Source organism: Pezoporus wallicus, unplaced genomic scaffold (assembly GCF_028554395.1).
Source record: "Pezoporus wallicus isolate ANWC-B61680 ecotype Strahan unplaced genomic scaffold, APGP_CSIRO_Pwel_v1 contig_3710, whole genome shotgun sequence".
Taxonomy (NCBI): Eukaryota; Metazoa; Chordata; class Aves; order Psittaciformes; family Psittacidae; genus Pezoporus; species Pezoporus wallicus.
Window position 1 is genome coordinate 4,328,284 of NW_026640315.1, and position 23,056 is coordinate 4,351,339.

General features: G+C 46.3%; 2 protein-coding genes across 2 annotated transcripts in view; one reads left to right on the top strand and one right to left on the bottom strand.

Moving 5' to 3' along the window:
- The window catches only part of ABCA5 (ATP binding cassette subfamily A member 5), a 29,348-nt gene extending 13,822 nt beyond the window's left edge, over positions 1 to 15,526 (bottom strand). The window contains exons 1-19 of the mRNA XM_057418390.1: positions 15,391 to 15,526; positions 14,494 to 14,698; positions 13,240 to 13,398; positions 13,012 to 13,109; positions 12,063 to 12,292; positions 10,505 to 10,646; positions 9,710 to 9,898; positions 9,235 to 9,382; positions 8,199 to 8,367; positions 6,573 to 6,631; positions 5,960 to 6,070; positions 5,594 to 5,769; positions 5,074 to 5,193; positions 3,856 to 3,994; positions 3,589 to 3,679; positions 3,281 to 3,420; positions 1,962 to 2,081; positions 789 to 990; positions 372 to 541 (exon numbers count right to left, since the gene is read on the bottom strand). Of these exons, the coding sequence (XP_057274373.1) occupies positions 372 to 541; positions 789 to 990; positions 1,962 to 2,081; positions 3,281 to 3,420; positions 3,589 to 3,679; positions 3,856 to 3,994; positions 5,074 to 5,193; positions 5,594 to 5,769; positions 5,960 to 6,070; positions 6,573 to 6,631; positions 8,199 to 8,367; positions 9,235 to 9,382; positions 9,710 to 9,898; positions 10,505 to 10,646; positions 12,063 to 12,292; positions 13,012 to 13,109; positions 13,240 to 13,398; positions 14,494 to 14,698; positions 15,391 to 15,495 (2,773 nt within the window). The 5' untranslated portion in view covers positions 15,496 to 15,526. The remainder of the gene's footprint in view (positions 1 to 371; positions 542 to 788; positions 991 to 1,961; positions 2,082 to 3,280; positions 3,421 to 3,588; positions 3,680 to 3,855; positions 3,995 to 5,073; positions 5,194 to 5,593; positions 5,770 to 5,959; positions 6,071 to 6,572; positions 6,632 to 8,198; positions 8,368 to 9,234; positions 9,383 to 9,709; positions 9,899 to 10,504; positions 10,647 to 12,062; positions 12,293 to 13,011; positions 13,110 to 13,239; positions 13,399 to 14,493; positions 14,699 to 15,390) is intronic.
- Positions 15,527 to 18,915: 3,389 nt separating this feature from the next.
- The window catches only part of KCNJ16 (potassium inwardly rectifying channel subfamily J member 16), a 230,093-nt gene continuing 225,952 nt past the window's right edge, over positions 18,916 to 23,056 (top strand). The window contains exon 1 of the mRNA XM_057418624.1: positions 18,916 to 18,930. The gene's annotated coding sequence lies outside the window, so the exon portion shown is untranslated. The remainder of the gene's footprint in view (positions 18,931 to 23,056) is intronic.

Below are 23,056 nucleotides of genomic sequence, written 5' to 3' on the forward strand. Positions count from 1 at the left end.
TGCTGCTATGCACATTTAAAACATCCCAAGTTGAGGCAAAAAGCAATTTTCCAAACTGTTTTCTAGCAGGATTTTCATGTTGATGGATCTAAATGGCTCTGGGGCCAGTTCCTTCATATAGGTCATTTTATGACATAGTGAGCATAAAGTTACCAAACATGGAGGAGGAAGAAGGTGTCCAAATCAGTCCCTGGGGCATGAAGGATACCCACTCTCTGCTGTCTCTGGGCACTTGGAAACTCTTCATTTGGGTTAATTACAAGGAAAAGGTTTGTCCCCAGGCCCAAAACCTGTACACATCATCCCTCCCCACCTTGTCAAACTCTATCTTAAAGAGAGAAGGGGAGAGAGGAGCACCTCTGCCTTCCTACCTGTGGAGTTCTGCAGCAGGAGACGACTCCTGTACTTGTGAGAGCTCTCTCCGGGCTTCAGCAAGTACAAATCAGGAGAGAGTTTGATGGCAGCGACGGAATTTTTGATGATGTGATGTATGAAAAACAGTAAAATCTGAACCACAAGAAAAATCAGGAAAAGCAACAACCTGCAAGAAAGGGAAGTTTGGAGTTTACTAAAATCCAGCCAAAGCCAACCCAGTTTCTGTGCGTACTACTAAACATCACCTCCCTCCCCCCACAAAAGCATGCATTCAACAGTAATGGATAGCATCACTTATTATGTTTTAAATATAACTATGGGGAGAACATTAATCACACCCTGCCCTTTCTTTGTGTCACTCAAACAGGGTTTGAGCATTTACGTACAAAAATGAGAAAGCCCCAAATACTCACATCACTCTCACACACTTATTTTCTCGCTTGAGACTAAGGAAATGAACTTTTGCTATGGTGGCAACCTGCTTCTTCCAGAGGGCTGTATTGCTCATTGCTGGTGCCTTTGTCTCTGACAGCATCAGGAGGCTCTGCTCCATATCATCCAGGGATTTTGTATCCATCTCATCCTGCACTTGTTGGGAATTGAACACGCTGTAATCTGAAACAGAAGAGAGTGAAACTCTACAGTGTGATGCTCTGGCAGAGCACGGTTTGAAATGGTAGGGCTGGAGGAAGCTGGGTGGCCATCAGCTCCTGCCCTTTGCTATTGCAGAAGCCATGTCATCCCGTCCCAGTGTCTCAGCTTAACCCCAAGGTCAATGACAATGACCCAGCCAAAGCTCTGAATCGCAACAGAGCGGCTGGTATAAATTTCTGCCACTCAAAAGGTGTATTCACCCCAATTTCTCACCATTAACCTATGTATGCACTAGTATTAGTCAGTACCAGCGCATTCAGCTGTTAAATCCTCTTATACCCACACAGAAACTTTGCAGAGCAGGATAGGTTACTAGTCTGTATCACTCAGAAAGCTCTAGAAAGATTAAGATAGCTTAAACCACTCAAAGTAAACATCAGAAAGAAGAACTGATTCATTCTAGAGTAACACTAAGTGATCCCAACTTTATTAGAATTGAAAGTTAATTTAAAGGAGGGGGAAAAAAAGAGACAAGTTCATCTATTTCAGCCTTAAGTGCAGGCTGTTAATATTACTGCTCATGCAGAAAGCTGGAAATGAATTTTACACTGTGCATTTACAACTGCTTGAAAGTAAAGCTCCATTAGGACAATAAAGCCCATTTTAAGAAGAGCCACTACAAAGGAAAGAGCTGCAAGCTCCTGAATGAAAAATTCACTACTGCAGACACAGCAAGTAAGAAGCTTTTCCCTTGGATCCTCCCAGAACCACTCCACACCCAAAACCACTGCTTTTGAGTGGGTTTTGTGTTAAATGTTTCAGAAGGCTGGAACCGGCTGCGAGAGCAGAGGAGCTGATGTGCTCTGCAACAGGACTTGTTATTCCTGCCTCCAAGGCAAAACTCCTTCTGGCAGTGACGTGGGCAGTTCTACACTAGTGAAGGCTAAAACAGATATGAAGGAAAACAGGCAAATAGCCATGGTCCACCCCACCTGCTTGATCAATCTCTGCCTCAACCTCCAGCTTCAGGTAGACATCCTCCAGCGTCGTCATTGAAACGCCATAGGTGATAACGCCCAGGTGGGAATGGGTGTCGAGGTCAGAAAACAAGCCTAGAGACAGAAATGAAGCATCCTGCTCTGAAACAGGGTTACATTGCCTCCCAAGAGGTCTTCGAGCACACCAGAGGCATCCCTAAAGCCTTTTGCATGGTGGGGAAGAGGAGGTAATGTGTGAATGTGGTTGCTTAGTTATGAAGACAGAGGTCGTGGCTTGAGAACCAAGGTTGGGATAAGCCCCTTTTAGCACAAAACTTCAACGTCTGGTCAGAAATGGGCATGTTTTCCTGAAAATGCAGTGTTTATGAAAAACCCCTCAGCATCCTAAAGCTCCCGGGCTCAGAGCTGCCTTCTGCCAGTCCTGTGAAGTGAAGGACTTGATAAACCAAGGAGCTTCAGAGCCAAGATCACACTGAAGGGAAAGGTAAAATGGGAAGAGCAGCTGGATACACAGCAACGCTCATCACAGTTCCTTCTGCCCTGTGGCTGAGGCATGTTCCCAACCTCGGCTTCTCCTGGAAACGGTTTTGGGGAATTGATTCAATCCTGCCTGTTTTTCCAGAAAGTTCACACAGTTTCTGCTAGAGGTGAAGCAAATGAATTATTAACTGGTTAAATGCAATGGGGAAAATGCCATTTATGAAATATGAGCAGCATATTCACATCAGTATTGATTCTCCTTTAGCTTTGCACAAAGGGGACACTGTTTCTTCCATACCCTGGGAGGCGACCAAGGAGCCCAGGGCAGGACTGATGAGGTAACTGCTGCCATCTAGTGAAAACAGGCACATGTGCTCTGTGCTCCCTCTCACCGTGAATTTTGAGGCAGTGACACGATGCTCTCTGCGGCTCGCAAGGGGGATCGATTTTGGCAGGACCTGGGGCTTTCTGGCTTCCTGCTGGAGGCCAACCCTGCTCATGAAAACACTCTGTGATAAGATGATGCTTCTGCAGGACAAGGGGATTCTTGGACAAAGGGGTCTCTTCACCCTTCTGCTAACAGCATCTCCCCAGCCCTCACTGTTGGGTATCTGTGTCCCTCTCAACACACCACACAGCCCCTTGGGGGATGCAACAAGGTCCTCACTCACCTAAGACCTTACTTAACAGAGCATCAGCCAAATAATGAATACATATAAAAACACATCAATGCAGAAGTCACAACGTTAATGAGAACTGCAAGTTACAGCCACGCTTGATGGACTTCTCTTCTGCAGCCATTCAACCCTGCAGCACCACAGGACCATCAGTACCTGCAAACTTGTCCATGTCCTTAAGCGGCAGCGTGTACACGAGCTGCTCATCGTTCTCCTGGAGCAGGCTGGCTGCAGGGATGTGCTGTCGTATCAGAGAGGTTGTAGCTTCTGTGTTGCAATAGGCATCGATGTGCATGCTATGAAACCACAGGAAAGTGGGGTTTTAAAGCTTTTCTCCTTACACCAGCACAGGAGAGCACCAAGCATTCGGTACAAAGGGGTTGCCATCTTACAGACTGCAACAGAAAGCAACTTAAAAAGTGATACATGATGTCAACACAACAGGTATCACACAAAAATAATACCTCAAGCGATAGCCAATTCCCCACTTGCTCTTGAGAAAGAGAGAGGATCCAAGGCATTTTAACATCCCTTGAGAAATCACGGCTTTCCGATCTAGAAACAAAAGTCAAGAAGGATCTAGAATCAGAATACTGACAAAATCTGCTCCAAACCCCCTGTATTTCACATGGAAGTGTATTCCATGCTTAGAGAAGCATCACTTTCTGCTGTCCAGTGATGGGACTGTCACTGCCCCGGGCTGGTACCCAGAGGGTGGCAGCAGGACTCACCAGCGAGGATATCCGCCTCATCCATGAAGTGGGTGCTGAAAACCGTCACACGATCTGCCTTCCTGTTTTTCAGGAGGTTCCAGACGATGTGCCGTGAACACGGATCCATCCCTGCAGTCGGCTCATCCAGCAGCAAAACCTGAAGTGCAAAACCAAGAGCATTTGTAAAGCCACATCCACTTGCATGATGCTGACCTCAGGAAATCCTACCTAAGTAACAGATACACGGCTTGTCGCCTGAAGCCTGCTCATTAGTCCTCTAAAACATAGAGGATCCTAGAGTAAGCAGGGCAGCTCCCTTCATTATACATGGAAGAAACTCACCTCCTGTTGTGACAAATGGGAAAATCATAATAGTAAGTTAATGCCAGCCAGTTTTATTCTGTTTCTAAAGTCACATTTAGCTATGGATTCACTCCTCCCATTAAAGGATGGTTAAATACACACACATGCTTTTAAAATCCCAGTGAACTGTCACACACATCATTTTTAAATACAGATCTAAAGGCAGCCCCCATTCTTAAAGGCTAGAAATAATAGAACTGTAACCCAAAAAAAGAGCTCTGGCTCCATCCCTGCTCCAAGTGCCTGGAGGCAAGGAATCTGGAGAGGGAGTTTTGACAGGGGCATGTAGTGACAGGACAAATGGAAATGGCTTTAAACAGGGAAGCTGTGGCTGCCCCATCCCTGGCAGTGTTCAAGGCCAGGTTGGACACAGGGGCTTGGAGCAACCTCCTCTAGTGGAAGGTGTCCCTGCCCGTGGCAGGGGGTTGGAACTGGATGAGCTTTAAGGTCCCTTCAACCCAAACCAGTCTGGGATTCCACAGATCTATGGATTTGCAAGGAAAGTCTCCAACAGGTTCACTCTCGGGAGCTAAATCTTACTTGTCAGAAACAACATAAAGCTTGCCATGCTATTTATTTCACAAAGAGGTCAAATCCAGAACCACTGCCATTACCTAAACCGTTAACATCTTCAATTACAAAGGTTGAGCTACTGAAGTGATTTTAATTGTTTAAACCATAACCAAAGAGAAAAGGAGAAACAGATGTTCAAAGTAACAACCTCTGCCTCTTACTTATTAAGTAGCATTATTATTACATATATACATACTTAGTACTACATCTTATTAGCATTATTAGCATGGTTCTGACAAGAAACACCCACTCTTACGTGTATTAGTGGCACCAAGTGAGGAACTTCTCCATCACACTCACCTTTGGGTTACCAAGAACAGCAACCCCCACCGAAAGCCGCCTCTTCTGCCCCCCGCTTAATTTTTTAGCTTGGTTGTCTCTGATAGGCTGCATATCCAAATCCAACAGCACTTTCTGCACCTGCAGAACATACAGAACACATCTATTGTTAAAAAAACCTATGAGTTTTTTAACCAGATTATTAACAATAACACTCAAATTCACTGTATCTGAACTGCACACCCTGCTAATGAACCTGTACATCCAGAGCAGGGTCTAAAGCTCCAGCAGACCAGAAGAACTTAAAAGGTGTCTATGTTTTAATACAAATGCTGTGATTTAGAACACTTCATGAGCATTTTAGTCTCCTACAAGTAACTGACAATTTATCTTTGTAAAGATCTCTGCCTGTACCTCTTTGTCTATTGTACTGTAGAACAGTGTTTCACTGCAAACTTGTCTTAGGGAACTCCCTGCACAGTGTAAGGGTATTTTGTCATACAGGTTAAAGTACAGACAGTATCTGCGCGCAGCTGATTACCTCTTGTATCAAATCATTCTGAGGGATTCCTTTAATTGCAGCAAATATGGAGAGGTTCTCCTCCACAGTTAGTATATCGAAGTGGATGTCAGACTGAGGGCACACCCCCGCTATCTGTCGCACTTCGAGCATCTCATCGATTTCAGAGACTTTGTGCCCATAGACAGAGACAAACCCTATAAAAGAAAAGCCAGGAGCAATCAATGGAGAGGTGTTGTTACTGCCAAAGAGCAGGCTAGCATGGACACAGACCTGAAGTGGATGTTATCCTGAGAAAAACCTGGCGCATCCTGAAATACCAAAGGTCAACAGCTTTGGTTTTCCAAAGCAGGATGCTCAAGGTCTCCTGACACTGGAGAAGCTCACCGTCTGTTGGTGGACACAGCCCACAGAGGATGTTCATCAGCGTCGTCTTCCCCGTCCCACTGTGCCCAAGCAGAGCCGTGATCTGACCTTCATAGATGTCAAAGGATAAATCTGGTCCCCAAGGCAGGCACAAGAGGAAAAGGAGACGTTAGTGATGCTCTCGTGGTACCTGGAGCTGGCTCCTACCACAAAGGCACATTCAAATACTAACATGTGGGGTATGCTCTGCTCAAGGGGACACCTCACCTCCATGCCCTGGGGTGGCATGGCACTGCTGGGGCTGGGACAGTCCCTGCACCACTCTGGGGTGGCCACGTTTAAAAGCCACATAGGGAAGGGAAAGAACATATCACTAACAACATGGGCACAGGAGTAACAGGGATGACATCAGTGGGCTTCCTTTGGTGGTGGAAGGGCTCCCCTTTTGGGGTACCATTTTAAACAAGATTACTCTCGATAAGGACACACACAAGTACATCTGGCATTCATGCTTTAAGGCCCAGCCCCACAAAAAGAACCAAAAGGCCCAAAGTGAAACACAAAAGATTGCTCAACGGTTCAGCTATCGCTGCCCTGCACCTGGTAAGCAGCTATAAAGCTAAAAGGTTCTTACTTCTGAGAGCCTCCACAGTTTCCCCCTTTTTCCTGAATGTTTTCTGAACACAGCTGATTCTGAAAGAAGACATGCCATTTTATAAACCATTTTAGATCTTTGTATGTCATTTTGAATGATCAACACTTGGCAACAGTCACAACAAGACGACCATACTAAAATGGCAGTAGACATGTTAAAGACCCATAGAAACAAGTCAAGAGACAGGACATCTTGTCACAGAACACAGTCCACCTCCACCCTGGTGTCAGAAAACCTTTTCTGGTCACCTTCTAAGGTATCTCCTATGATAATATGCTGAATTATTTCAAATCTGTGTTTCTCCAATCACAGCAATGCACTGGAGGTTTCCCAAGCTAAAAAAGGCAACAGCTACTCCCTAGTAACTGCACAATACAACAAAAGACTCAACAGATATGATATGGAAAAGAGGTGTTAGCAGAACAGACTCCACAGATTTGACTACTGGCAGCTCTTGATCAAAATTAGGCAAAAGAAAGTAGGTATCTCTCTCTAAAGAAAGGCAAAACACCTTCTTCTAGCCCCACTGCTTTCCAAAATGAAAAATCCCAACCAGTTTATCTGAAGGCACCATGTGAAGGCTGCATTTAGGAAGCCTGGCCAGCCTGAAAATGAGGATGGGGAGTGGATTACAGGAGTGAATAGCAAGGAGAACTGGGTATGAGAGAAAACAAAACCTGTACATATAAAGATGACAAGATAGTGCAAAAATGATGGAGGGATGCTATAGCAAGAGTTCAGGGTGAATGAATGATGCAAAACCAGCCACAATATTATAATGTGAAAATCAGGATTAAAACTGGACCCTTCAACCTACGGCAGATGCCCAAAGAGATACAGGTAGTGTGGACAATACAAGACTCATCCTAGTCCTAAGTTCAAATAGTTATTTGAGGCTCGTATAGCCAAACAGGAGGAGTGAAGATGCAGAGTTCCCCAGCTCACATCAAGCTACACCATTGGAAAACAATGGAACCACGGGCTAAAAAGCAGATACAGAAAATAACATCTGGGAAACACCAATAAACACATGACGGTGCAGATGCAAGACATCAGGTGACACAAAATGCAGCAAAAGATAAAAGCACTGACATCCTTTTTTCAGTTCTGTTTTACCCTCATATATGGGTAAAACCACCACGAAGCTCCCCCTCTGGTCTACAGAGGACACATCAGTCTTCACACAGACCTAGAACTCAGCTTTTCCTCCTCAAAAGCGCATTACCAGAAACTAAACCCTCCCAGAAGAGTAGGCGTTTCAACATCTGCAACCACTTATGCCTCTTGTGGCCTCAGTGCAACTGAGGGAATGGAAAACCGGCCGGTTTTGAGAGGACTCCAGCTAAAGGAATACAATCCACAAACAAACCCTTTCTTTAAGCCCAGTGATCTATCCTTGGAGGGCATCCATGTCCTTGATGATGGGCCTTCACTGAAGATGGAAAGTAACCGTGGTGCGTGTGTGGAGGGCTCTCTGCAACGCATACCATATGCTATTTGAATCCAGCATAGGCTGGATAAATGAGTGGTTTTCAAGTTGCACAACGAAACGTGAGGATCCAGGTGACCTGTTAATCTGCACGCGAGACAGGGCAGGAACTGTACCTGATGGCTTCCTTCCCCTGGAATTCCGACGGCACGGGTTCAACTATCTCACTGAAGCTTAAACTGCCATTGACGCTGCTCTCGTACAATTCCTTGTAGTTCTTTCTGTGCTTGGACCAAAAGGAGGGCTTCATGAAGAAAAACGGCGTGCGGCGCAGTCCAAACTCCCCTGGCCAGCAAAGGGAAAAAGCCAGTTTCTTAACAGTAAGTGCAGATATTCCTCTGAATTTGGCTTTTAGCTCTAAAAGCCATGAGCTACGCTGCTGAAGGCTCAGGAGCCAGCCTGCATCCCATTCTGGAAGGATTCCATCAGCAAAGTTTACACTACCTGCATTTAAGCTGTGGCTCCCATCAACACTGCAAGCAGGCTCCAGTTTTAGCTAAGTATTTAAATACACGTGCAAATCTCTTTCTAGGCAAGAGGAGAAATCCCCAGTGCTGAAAGAAAAGTGACTTCAACACAGGCTTAAAAACCAGAGAGAACAGAGGCAAAGGCTGCTGAAGGGCTCAGCCAGGCAATAGCCACAAGATAAACAACTGTATTCTGTGTTTCATGTTAAACTACTGCTGCCACAGGGAAAGGTCTGGAACAGCAGAGCAGTCCTTAATTATCAATCCTATAAGAGCAATTTGCAAAGGTTGAGGCATTGGTTAACCCAGTAAGGAAGCTCTTCCTCTAGAAAGAGGGAACAGAAGTTAGCTGGCGTGCCTAATGGCCACTGTGATTCTAAACATGTTGATACCGCCCCTCACATCTCACACCTTTAACAGGAAATAACTGATTTCAGCTTAAAGTATTCTGAGTCACAGTGTAAAATGTATTTGCAAACAGCACCACCTCCTTTCTCCACAGTCAAAATTCAGACAGAAATAGAATCCAGACTGGATTGTTTTGGAAAGGACCTTAAAGCTATTCCCCCTCTCAGCTTAAAGCCATTGCCCCTTGTCCTGTCACCAGCCATGTCAGCCTGGGGCTCAGGACCTCAGGAACTGGCGATGCTAGCACAGTTCAGTCCAATTTTTCTCACAAACATACCTGGCATAATCTGATCCAGGTAGACAGCTACAAGCAGATAAAAGATGCTATCCAGCACCAACAGAATGAGAGAGATGAAGAGAGGGTAGGGACCATGACTTAGATTTGAAAACGTTGCACCATCTTCATAATCTTCTAGATGCATGACCTGCCAACAACCAGAGACAGAGGGAGATGTTAACACACCAGCACTACTCCAGCCTGGGTAGACAGAACACCAAACTTAACACAGCAATAAATAAACCAACGAAAAAGCGACTGAGATCACAGCGATGAACACAAAGAAAACCAGCTGCTTGATGGTGCACTTGATGTTAAATTGCTATGGTAAGCTATTAAAATGGGCATTTCCCCCAACACCATCAGTTTATGAAAGAAAATCATCATAATTTAGCTACATCAGGATCTGGTTGAAGATGACACCAGACAAATGAGCACGGTGAGGCTGCGATCTGAGCAGAAGGTGGTGATTTACCTGCGCGATGCCGATCAAGAAGCTGCACTGACACAAGGGGCTGAGGATCCACACGAAAGACTTGGGGAAATCTTCCAGCAGGACAATGTTAAGGCCCACAAAACCAAAAGCCAGCGTCGCCAAGAACTCCACTATGCCCACATGTTTTGACTTTTTAAATAGAGGTGTCAGCATAAGTGCAAAGAAAACCTAAGAAGAGATTACAGAAAGAAAGAGGTAATAAGGTACTATATTAAGAGATATTACAGGGTATATGAAAACCAAAGTAAAAAGACCATAGCTTCAATTTTCCCTCTGATAACCGCATCGTTTTCCTGGTAGTCACTACAGCATTCACCCACATCCCACATTTCCCTTACAAACAGACCACTGGGAGGGGCAGAGGTCCCAAAGATGCCAAGTGACAGAGTGCAGGAAAATATTATAAGGGAAAAATTTGCTATATAAATTAATTGTCTGACCCTTAATTAGGTTTTAACATTACACTATACAGCAACAGCCAATGTTTAGAAGAGGGCATGGGTTTGGACTTCAAAATGGTGCTGTACAGACAGTGTTCAAAACCACATGGTTATAAACTCAGGTATTTCAGTAAGGAAAGGTGTTTCTCATAGAGACCACTGAAACCTGTACAACATCCCAAACTGGAGCAGACCTGGGAATGGGATGAGGATGAGTAAGACATGCCCTGCCAACTGCTCCTGCAGATGCTGCGTTTGTTCCAGATGCTTTAATAGAGAGAACAAGATCAGATGGGATGGGATGGATGAATTCAGTGAGACCGGGCATACTTACTGAAGAGACTCCATACAGGAAAAAAAGTAGGAATATCACAAAGGCACTGCTCTGGGGAAAGAGGGAAGAGGCCGTTGCGATCACCGCCATAAGAATAGACATGACAAAAATCAGGCTCATGTAAAGCAGCACCCAAGAAAGCCTAGGAGCAAAACAGGGGAAAAAAAGAACAGAAATCAGTCAGTGAATTCCCAGCCCGAATTATCCCCACGTACAAACAGCTAAAACTACCCTTCTTTAACATTCCAAACAGCTGCACCAGAGGACAAGCTCGCAACAAAACAAGAGCCCCCAGATAAAGAGCTCTCTTATAAACATCCCTGTGATTGTTCCAGGCATTAGAGCACACACATAAATACCCACAGCATCAAAGTTCCACAATCAGATGATTCATGACTTTTATTTTATTTAAACTTGCATCATTAATTTTCTGATATCACCAGAAGAGAGTAAGTGAGCAGCAGGCTTCAATAATTAAAGAAATCCTATTTAATATTTAATACACTGGTCATTCCAGTAGCCAGGCTGGGTAATAAAATCCTTTTCTCTGCAAAAACAGAGCTGCAAGCCTGGGAGCAATTCTGACCTCAGGAAACAAGGGGGGTTGTGAACAGGCAGCGAAAAACAACACAGCTTCCATAGAAGCCAGTTTCTGAGTTACAGGCAGTGGTTGATGAGAGCTGTGCTACCAGTGTGCCATCACACATCGCTCCCATTGCTCCCTGGACCAGAGATGCTCAGTGCTCACGTGCAAAGAGGCAAGGGGCGATACATGACAAACGCCACAGGTGATGGGTCAACTAAACAGGATTTATCACTAAGGATGTATCATAAATAACCAGAACTGGCAGGAAAAAGCTTGGGTGCAGAAATCAAACAAAAGCAACCAGACAAAAATAACCCAACTGGCTGTTAGGGTGTGAAAGATGCTAAAATGCTGTCAGCCCCTGCAGCCAAGGGCAAAGCTAAATCCATTTTTATCTCTGCAGCTACCGATGGTTTCAAATTAGCACATCCCCTCATTTGGAAAAAAGCCCAAATATTACATTGCATACAGTAATTTCCATCATGGTATGGAAACAAATTAAAGCCTGTTGCTTAGACTGCTCTGTCACATTAAGATGATAAGAGTTAGATTCATTTAATCATGTGTTGGGGAAGCTGCTGCTCAGCTCTGAAGAGAAACTGCAGGTTACCTGCAGAGCCTCCAGAAAAGGAGGCACTGAGCCAAAAATACTCAAAACCAATGAAAATCAAACTGCATAAAAATCTCACACATCATCACATTTAAACCCTCTAAGTCAGGCATAACTTTCCCTTCATAAATGCAACAGCATCGCTCTGGTGTTTACTGATTAAAATGATGCTGCAAGTTTCTCTTTGAATAGATCTTACAGAGCATCTCACTTCTAGGCTTCTTCCCATTCATCAGCCTGCAAACAACTAAAAACCTGGAGGATGGGATAGAACTGTTTTCTAGAAAGTGTTAGTTTTCCTATTTCTCTCTATATTTCACATTTCCTTAATCAAGGATGGGTTATCTCAAACACTCACATACCAAAAAGCAGTGTCGTGAAGTCCCAGTATTTTTAAGAACTCCTTCAACTTCCTCTCCTTTTCTGCCACAATATGAATGGCCAGATAATACCCAAACGGTGAGAAAGCGATCACCAGGTAAATTAAAATGATGGCACGGGGAAAATTATCTATTTCCACCACTGCAGCCTCTCCCATAACCACGGCTCTTGTCAACTCAAGTTGCTCCCAAACAGATTGATTGGTCTTCAGCTGGAAGGAATGGAAGGAAGAGTTAGTTTTGCATCACTCCTGCTTTTGCAGCCCTATCCAACCCAGCAGCAGGAACTCCAGCTCAGCCCTTAACTGTCGTCACTAACAGGCAGAGATCTGGAGGGCCCAAACCCCTACAGTCCCCAGATCCCAATTCAAAAGCATGGAAATTGGAGAAAGATATAAAATTAACAACTTTTGCAATTCCTATTGCCTAAAAATAAAAGGCTGGCTCTCGCTACAAGCAGCACGATGGGAGAGCAGCAGGGAAAAGGGCATTGCTGGCAAATGATGACACCAAAATAGTACAGCAAATTCTGCAGCGCCTTTTGGTCCAGCATTTGAAATAGTTTTTGGGGGCGAGTAATGTCATATGTTTTGATGTCTAATGCAAGGCTCCAGCACTGGACACAAATGAAGACAAATGTCCACATTATTCAACTGGGTAAGAAGAACCTCTATACAAAACATGGCAAAACACACATGAAATAGAATCATGGAATGGTTTGTGTCGGAAGAAACCTTAAAGCTCATCCAGTTCCAACCCCCTGCCATGGGCAGGGACACCTTCCATGAGACCAGGCTGCTCTTCTCATTTGATTCAAGCTCATTTTTGATATGGCATTTTATACCATTAACAGATAACATCACAAAACCAGTCAGAGCCCAGGCAGTCCATGGATCGGAACCTCTTGCTTTAATGACATTATCAGCTTTACCTGTATAATAGCAGCATCGATGCAGGCTTGCAGAGCTATAAACCCCGAGCTCCAGTACGTCACCGATTCACATCCTTTCCGCAGGTTGGAGCAGCTGGCTGCAGAATGGAACATGGCATTTTAAAATGCAAACAGCCAGTGTTACTCTGTCCCATCCCCAATGTAAAGATGGGAATGACCTTTCAGTTTATCCCCTTACAGAACACATGTCAGAGTGTGCACATTCACCTCTCGATTCCATGTAAATGGAAGACATAGCGACCGAATCGTGGAACCTCAGCTGGTAGGACATGGCATCATTGAACACAACACCCACAAAGTTGGAGGGTTTAAAAGCACTGGCCTCTTGCAGCTCCTCTTCACTTAAATACTCCTCGGTGATGATGCCTGTGAGATAGAGGACATTATCACACTGATTTAGGTATCAGCACAGCAGGGAGAAAAACTTCACCAGTTGTAAAGAAGCATCATGATAATCATTAATGATTTATTTCCTTTTGGAGATAGAGCTACAGATGCATAAGGCTGTATTTTTGTCCCAGTGAAGCAAGTATTCTCCTAAATAGAAACTGTTGCTCAGTACCAGGATAAAATTTAATCTTATCCCTGAATCTTCCCTTTCCCCCCCCTCTATTTTTTGCTGCTCCAACAGCTTCTGAGCCCCAGTCCTCTGCCAGCTATCCCAGAGTTTATTCTCCAACACCAATGCTCTTCAAGAAGGGCAGATTCAGTGGTACATTGGGCTATATATATAAAAACATGGCATTTGCACCAACTTCAGCAGAGGGTGGGAAGAAGACGGGTTTTGAAGGAAGAAAGTGGAACTATATACACCCATAAGGAAAACACAGATGTTGGGCTGGTTCTCCAGCTCCTCTGAAGCACACCCAGCACAAGGGAGAGAATCAAAGACGCCAAACTATATACACCAACTACATACACCAATACATCAGAGGGGTTTGGAAGAGATAAGTTCCCACTTACATGCAAGATGTGTAGGCAGAGCACTTAAAAAAGGAAAACAAAAGTAAATCCCTTTCAAAAGCAGAGGTGACACAGTGGTAATAGCAATTAAACAGAAATAAAAATGCTCTTGTGATAGTAACAACAGGATAGAAACCACAACTTAAAACACCTGCAGGACAGCATCATCTCCTGAATCTGCTCCAGGATGTCACAGGGCAACTATGAATTAGACCCTGAGCTGCCCAGGGCCTTTCTGTACTTTGCATTGGGGCATCTCAAATCCTTTCCTGCAGCCACACAACACTTGCTGGCCGCAGCAGGAGAATGGGAATCGCTGTGTGATGGCAGTGCCACAACATTTGCCAGCCAAGCAGAAAAAACACCTTCACAGTCTCTGTCTGAGCAGAAAAGAAAGACAAGAAATGCTTTTTTCCTGTCATCACCAGTGACAAACACAAGCCACAAGCTGCAGCGCGAGATATACTGGGGAAAACAAGATGCTCGGTGTATAAATACCATCTTCAAAGTTATCAAAAGCCACTTTCTTCATGATTTCTCGTGCCATCCGGGTCGGTGGGGTGTACCCGATGACGAAATTCACCAGCATGGAGGTATCCAGGGTGCCGAGGTTGGTGTTGGCCACCTCACCGTACTTCCTATGCGGGTGCATCATGCTCATCAGAATGAGCCAGAACAAGAAGAAGAGTGGGAACAGGACCTCCTGTGTGAGGAAAGGAAGAAAGAAAGGTCAAAACTCCAAAGAGCAAGTGTAGAAATGAAACCTTCCACCAGTTTCTCTTAGTTACACAAAGCTGAAAGAGCGACTGGGTTTAATCACCTTGTTCCTGTAAACTTCCCTGAACATTTGCAATGCACCAGCAATTTCAATGCCAAATCCTTCCCTGGCACTGCAGCAGGATTTTAATCGCATGCATTAGTAACCTAAAAGCCACTTTAAGGCACAAAGGGATAATTCTACATGCTTTAAACATCAGCAAACTTACGCTGTTTGGGTGGAAAGTAGCAAAACACAAAGCATGAACCGTTAAGTTTAGCCAAGCACTGAACGGCCTCTTCTTTACTTCAAAATGACTCTTACAGTATTACACACATCACCTATGCACAGGGGTGAACTGTCAGGAAAGAGAAAACCTTTTTGGAGAGGTCAAATCCTGCTATAATGCTCTGATATGGGTGCGAACGTGCACTGAGACTGCAATATTAATATAAGGATAACGGCTTACACCTCAGGATATGTTTTCAACCACAAAATACCTTCTCACAAACCCTATTCCACCCCAAAATTCAGAGCACCGTGAAGCTTCAGAAGCACTGCAACAAAGCTCTGACTCACGAACCACTTGACTGCAGAATAACAGCAGACACAAAGGCAGCAGCAAGTGTTCCACTTACCTGAACGCTGCTCTTTTTAGTCCTGCACTTAATAAGACAGTTCTTGAATAGGAGAGCTCTCGTTTGCCTCCATACCCCTGCTTCTCTGGGAGCAGCTGGTGCCATTTTTCAAGAGCAGCTTGTTTAAGAAGCAAACAAGAAAAGATCCATATTAAATGACAAAACAATTTAAAGAGCAAAAGCCAGGCAGCTGCGTCATTCAGCAGCTCGTATTTCTCTATTTCCATATAAACTTTTCAGTTTCTCATCTTTTAAATGCCTTCCCATACATATGCTAGCTGCGGTGACAGGCACGAATAGGTAGCACTGATTTACAAGCTTTACTGATTTACCCCTAGCCATCCTCTGCACAAAGGTGGGATCAGCTTGATGCAAACAAGACTTGAGCTAACCTGGGCTTGTTTTCAGTCTGCTACTATAAACTACAGATCAAAGCCTTTACCTCAGAGCATGATGCCAGTGTCCATCACACGGCAGCCGGCCAGAGCCGTGCATCCAAAAACAAGAGCCACCTCACCCCGGGCAAACTGTCCAGTTACCCGTGAGTAACCCCTTTGCACCCTGGAGTAGATCCAACACTACTGATTTTCATTACTTTATCTCTTCTCATTAGACCACCTGCACAGCACAGTGGTGCTGAACATAATCTTTTAGCAATTAAAAGAAGAAATCAAAATGGAATTGAAGATGCTTTTCCAGGAGAGAGCATCCCATCCTACCCGGCAATACCTGGTGAGGGATGGCAGGCTGGAGAACCACCAGGTTTCTATCCTGTTTCGCCACCACCTTGCTGTCCAAGGTTCGGAGTCACTGGTTAATCCACATCTCTCCCCATTTCCTCATCTGTGGGGATGAAATACAGCCGTGAGTGGCTAAACCCAGGGGTCAGCGACAGTCTGGACCGAACCACCTCTTCCAGCCATAAGACCCACCTCCAGCAACACCAGCATGGCACAGGTTGCAACCAGGTCATTTCTCCTTATTTCAACTAAAACACAGTGTAGATTTCAATGGATTTCCCATATTCCATGCTTGTCAGCTACCAACACTCATTCCAGAAGCAGACTGAGGTTTCTGGTGGCTGCACACTCAGAGCAGCCCTGCGTCAGGACCTGGTTTTGCTGTTATCTGTTAGACAACACATGGCTCAAGCTTCCTTCCCCAACTGTACTTTAATATGGAAACCTATTTTTGGAGCACAGGCATCACCTAACTACAGAAACACACGAGGCTACTGACATGCCAGCGCCGCTGCTGCGAGCTGAGCTCCAACAACTTCATGTACATGAACTGCTCCTGCATTTCTCCGGGGGTAGGAGGAAGGAGAGGAGGGGAAAGGTGTCTGAGAGCACCTGGACCCACTGATCACGGCTTCCATTGCTGGGTGCTGGGGTCCTTCCTTGGGCAATGACCCAACACTAGGGCCCGTGATAGCTGCAGGTCACTGGAAGCAAAGCCTTAGGAAAAGATCCTACCTAGAACCTGGATAAAGCCCCATTGAAACTACTCCAAAAATGAAAACCATAAAGATTTTGATAGAAAGAATAATGAATGCTTAAACATGAAGCTACGCTAACAGCCGATCCTCACACGACACATGCATACAACTCCTCTGGGGGTTTTAGAGCTTCAAAATGACAGCACAGTGGTTTAAAATTAATCAAAAGCAGCAGCTATTGCTTACAGGTCATAAAAAATAGGAGGCTGCTGCCCTCTGCTCGCACTGTGCCCTGTTAAGTGCTTGGGCTGCCTCTGTTTGCTTTCAGGAGCAGGTTTCAAGAGTTCTTACAAGAGAAGCCCCACTGAGGTCCTTAGTGAACACTGCAACTGTATTAAAGCAGTGACCCCTTTCCTTGGTCTTCTCTATTTTAAGCAGCAAAAAGCCCTGGCAAAGATGCTTTAATCAGAGTGAATCACCAACACCAGTTACTGCTGCTTTAATTATTTTCTATCCACTTATAAACTAACAAACAGCAATACTCCCACGTCCTCCCTGGAGCCTTTCCATGCTTTAATTACATCACCTCGGTTGGAGGAAGGGTCATTTGCAGCCTGTCAATTGATTTCTTGATATTCCACCTGCCATTTCCACTTAAGCTAATGAAGCCACAGGGCACACAGGGAACACTGAAGAAGTATCACTTGAATGGGGAAAAATGGTTGGAAAACCAAACTCAAACCCTTCTAGAAGCTCCAGATGTGGAAATGAACCCAAAGGTTGAACAGAAAAGGAGGTGCCAAGAGATTTCATTCAAATAAGACTGGAGAAAATGAAAGCATTCCAAACCTGTGAAACTCCCCCACAGTTCAGCCACTTCCTTATGACCTTATCCCGACAGGAGAAACAGCTGAAACACAGCTACTTGTGGGCATCTCAATCAAAGCAGTCACTGGGTTTGTACCTTAATTCCACGTCAAGGATGCTTGTCCTTCTTACAGGGCCTTCCCCAGACCAACCTGACACTGGTCTTGAAGGGTCAGTTGATGGGATTCAGTGCTGCCCCTCAGGTTTCCCTTGGTTTTTAAGATAAAATCCCAAACTAGGGATGGGGTGAACCTCAGCTTAATGTGCTTGAGGAAAAAGCAATCAATTTATCAGTGAACAACAGATAAGAATGTAAGACTATTGATCTCGCTGCAAGCAAACAGTAGCCTAAAGGATACTTAAGGAAAACCCCGAGGTGCTTGTTACTGGTCTTAAATTATTTAAGCTCGATGCTTTATTTATGCATTCTTAAAACGGGATGAATTTTCCTCCTTGCCTGAATCCCGAGGGATACAACCGCGTCTCGGGCTGAGCACCACCATGAACCCCAGCACCGCAGCCTCCAACCCTCCGGACCGATACGGAACTGCAGGGCGAGGGAATGCCCGGCTCTCGCATCCATATCCCGCACCCCCCCGCCGCAGCCCGTATCCTTCGCATCCCGCCCGAACCCAGCGCCCTGGAGCTCCACCGGTCTCTAATAGCGGGTACGGGATTGAGGGCACTCCGTGAGTGTTCCCATCCCTCCCTTTCCTCCCAAAAAAACCCTTTCAAACACCCGCTCCTCACCATTCTTCGCCCAGCCACGAAACCTGAATGAACACATCAACAACGACCCAAAGCCTTCACTCCGGGGCAATGACGCTCTCCGGCAGGTACTGAAAACTCCTCCTCTTCCTCTCCTTTCCTTCCCCTTCCCGTTTTACACCCTTCGGGGGGGGCTGATTCCCCCGCTCCAGCCGTTCCCCACCCTCCTCCCGGTTCGTGCCCCCATCCGCAGCGTTACGGAGCCCCCCCGGCTCCGGCACTCACCGCTCCGCTACCGGCCCGGCGCAAGGCGAAAGCGCGGCTGTACCGCGGGTACCACCGCCCCGGGGCGGAGCGGGGCTGCCCCGAGGGACCGGGCGGGGCCGCAGCGCCGGTACCCGCCTACCGAGAGATTACGCCCCCCCCCCCACGAACGGGACCTTTCGTGCTAGGGACCTCCCCACCGGGGATGCTTCTCTCACGGGAGAGAACCCACTCCTATGGACCCCTTGTTCTGGGACCCCATCGTCTCCCAGGACCCTTCCCCTTCCATGGATCCCTACCCTGGGGACCCCTATTTCCATGAACACCCTGCTCCCATGGACCCTTGTCCTAGGGAGCCCTCCTCTGGGGATGCCTTCCTCCTGGGAACCCTCTCCCCATGGAACTCCTGTCCTAAGAACCCTCTCTTCTCACCCCCACACCCCCCCCTTCCCATGGACCCCTATCCCAGGGAGCCCCTTCTCCCTGGAATCCTCTTCCATAGACCCCTGTCCTGGGGACCCCCTCTTCCTGAGACCCCCTTCTCCCATGGATCCTTATCCCAGGGACCCTTCCTCTCAGGGACACCCTGCTTCCATGGACCCCTCTCCTGGGGACCTCCTCTTCCTGAGACCCCTTTCTCCCATGGATCCTTAGCCCAGGGACCCTTCCTCTCAGGGACACCCTGCTTCCATGGACTCTTGTCCTGGGGACCTGTCTTTCTGGGACTTCCCCCTGTCCTCCCCAGGAAGCCAAGGAAAAAGGGTCAGAAATAAGGCCCAGGCACTGTGGGTTGGCTGGGAGCCACATGGGTACACCCAGGGCTGCTGGTTCATGCTTGCATCCAGAAGGTCACTGGAGTTTTGTTGCATTACCCAAAACACAATGAAAATGCTGCCTCGCATACAAACGCTGATCTCCTCTTGGTTACATGTGTTGGTTCCTTGGTGTCCTGAGGGTGCATGATCCCATTGAGTTATTCCCATTCCAGCGAGTGTTCCTGTCACCCTCCAGACAGGTCCTTGTCCATGACCGGCCTTTTGCTGACAAGGAGGATGCGATCAAAGCCACTGAGACATCAATTATCCCATTCCCATCCCTGCCAGTGCACTGGAACGTGCTCGTTTTCCTAAATCCCTCCTGCAAGCTGCTGGGAAAGGCTGAGCTGAAAGTGAAACCCGGAGGTGCCATTGAGCATCTGGAGCCCTGCGCCAGAGATGCTGCATGCTCGGGAATGGTGCAGCTCCGTGTGCTCCCTGAGGAAGGACAGCTCAGCTTCCTGCGGTTGGATGGAGCAGGGTTTAAATGCCCTTGTCCGAGTTGGTTTTGTGCACCCAGGGAGCTGCATGAGCATCACGCATGCCTGTGCTGGAGCACAGAGCTGTAACGATGGTGTGCATTCAATATTTCACTTGGAAAACTGAGATCAGGAGATGGTGTCCTCATCCAGTAAGAAGGAAAGGGTCTCAAAGGACGGTTTAAATGAGGAGGTATCATGGCCCAAGCTGCTGTGTTCATACATCCACCTACAGTTGTGATTGGAAACGCCCCAGACGCAAGCCCCAGCCACGGTCCCAGGGCCCTCTTTAGGCACAGACCCCTATTCTGCAGTCCGAGAGCAATCCAAATCCTATGGGCTGGCATAGCAAGGTTTTGGGAAGGAGGTGCGGGGAGAAGGTTTTTGGGGAGGAGGTTTTAGACACAAGGTTTTGGAGACAAAGTTGCTTCCACCAGGTGTCCCCCGAGAGCGGCAGTGGTGGGTCCAGATTTCTTCATATATCCCCATACAAAACATGATCAAATCCCACCTGGTCACCTTGTTTTATGCCTTCTTTTAGGGGGAAAAGAATTAAAACGAAAAAGCCATCAGCAAGGCTTGCTTTAACTGGAAAAGCTCTTTTCTTCATCAGTTTCCACCTTAACAAAGAGCACGAGATAAAAGCACTCTCATTAAATAATGCCTTTTAGTTTTGCCTAATGAATGCTGCATAAACACAATGGCATAACTTCAGCTTCTATAAAAAAAAAAAAACAAAACTTTTTATCTTCATCCATCTAGCATTAAACAGAACAGAGGCCCGTCTGGGGCTGGATTCTTCTGGTCACTTTGATGTTGGTTGTGGTCTCTGTTTCTACTTGAAAAGTTTTAACTGCTCTTATTCATGTTCTACCTGCAAAGTTTGGAACTCCCTGGGTATTTTAGCACTACCTCCCTCCTTCATCAGTCCACGGCTCAGCTCACCTCGAGCCCCATCCTTCCAGGGAAGAGCCTGGAACAGCAATAACCCCCTCAGCACAGTTCATAGAATCCCATAGACTGGTTTGGGTTAAAGGGACCTTAAGGCTCATCCAGTTCCAATCCTGCCACATCACTCTCACAGTTCACAGCGAGGTGCTCAGAACATCAGGCTATGTCCAATGGGAAGATAACATCACCTACAACACATCTTAGTGCCAGATGATGGGACACTCATGGCACTGGTGCTGCTTGCATCTCCAGAGCCACCGAGCTCATGCACAGCAGCATCAGTACAAGAGACAAAACCAACTGGCACAATGGGGAGAGAGCCTCCACAGAGCATCACCTAAAGCACTGCAACGCTTTTCATCTTCAAAATACACCAAAACCACTGCCTAATTAATTTTTACAACAGCCCTGCATACTCAGATGCCTTAAATATGATCTCCATTTGCAGATCTAAAAAGCCAAGGGTGATGTAATTTGTTCAAGGCCAGGAGGAGCCTGTAGCTGGGGTAGGGATGGGTACTGCGGCACGAGAAACCTGCCCAGCTTAGCTTCTGAGCAGAGAACTTTGAAGACAAAAGAAGCAATTTCACCTCTTTAACTGGAATAAAGATCTAAGGAACTACACCCAGTGCACCATGCGCAACAGAGCTCCGTGAATGGCTGTGCAAAGGTTTGGTAGATACAGACGACAGGATTTTCCTTATGGAAACTTATATCTGCTTATAATGGGAATCAGGACCAACGGGGAAAGGCCCATTTGTGCAGCAGGGTCTTTCCATCTGCATCCAAGCCAATCATAAACCAAGCCAGCACCTGGCAAAACGTTTACACATCTATTTGTAAGTTGGGGATGTTTCTTCCAGGAGCTCAGTATAAACACGCTGCAGCTGGAGGGGTTGTTGTTTAAAGTATGTGAGTTTGAGGACAAAAGGTAAAATAACAAAGCAAAGGAAACGTAACTTTCTTAATAGCATCAATGGAGAACAGCAGGGTGATGTGTGGGTCCAACAAACCCAAGTGGGTGCTGGTGATACAGGCTGGGGACTTTCACACCAGACAGCAGAAGCTGTCCTTTGGCTGTAGGGCAGTCCCAACACTGTCTTCACACCCACAGTGTCTGCAGCTTCCAGGCACCCAACACCTATGGTGGTGATGCTAGTGCCAGAGTTGTGCTGCATCCTCAGCATGCTTCTGCTCCATGTGTGTGAGCAGAGCTCCAGTTTGGAACAGGAAATTCAGAGCTTTAAAGAAACTTGAACATCTGAACTCCATCATTTGCTGATGCTTATCCCAGCAAGTCTCCACTTTGTTTTCTGTACCCAAATCACCGACAGCTCATGCCAAAGCAGTGGGAATTTTTTCCAGTCCTCATCACTGATGGATCTGCAGCATATTGGGAGCTTGGAAGCTGCAGTGGCACATGCAGAATGGCACATCTTCCCTGCCAGTCTGGATGGCCATTTCTGCCGCTTTCTTTTTCAAGCATCTCCTTACAGAAGTATTTCATACAGAAAAGAAAGCTGTGCAGAAGCACTCACGTAAGGAATTCAGTAACCAGGATATTATGGCAACACAGTTCAATGCACTGCACTTGCCATGCATTAATCCGTTGTCTTTCAGAAAGAAAATGTGATTAACTGTATTTCCTCTTCTTAAGTAGGCAGAGACACAGCTTTTCAAGAGGAAAGAGGAAAAACAAAGTCAGCATTAAAATCACAAAGGACCATTTCCATATACTTCAGTAGCATCCCTGCTCATCCTGATGCGCAAAACCTGCTACCACCAGGACGTGGAACAGAGCGAGAGGGAGATGCCCACATCAGAACAGGCTCTATTTTTTGCAAGCAAATATAGGAAACCAAATTCTTCCCATCACCCTTTCCTGTGCCGAGAGGTGAGAACCTGTGCAGTACTGAGCGAATGAATAAATGGCCAAAGCTGGAGCGTTATTCCCAAGTTTCACTTGGGTGGATGTGGCCCTTTCTGTTGCAGCTGGGAAGCTGCTCCTGCTCCGATGGCTCTGCCCCTTTCTGCAGAGAGCTTGCAAGGAACCCAGGAATGCTGGAAGGATTTTGCCCAGTGATGCAGAAGCTTCAGGTGAGCAGCTGCTCTTTCACTGCTCCACTTTCTACCAAAGCTCTGCA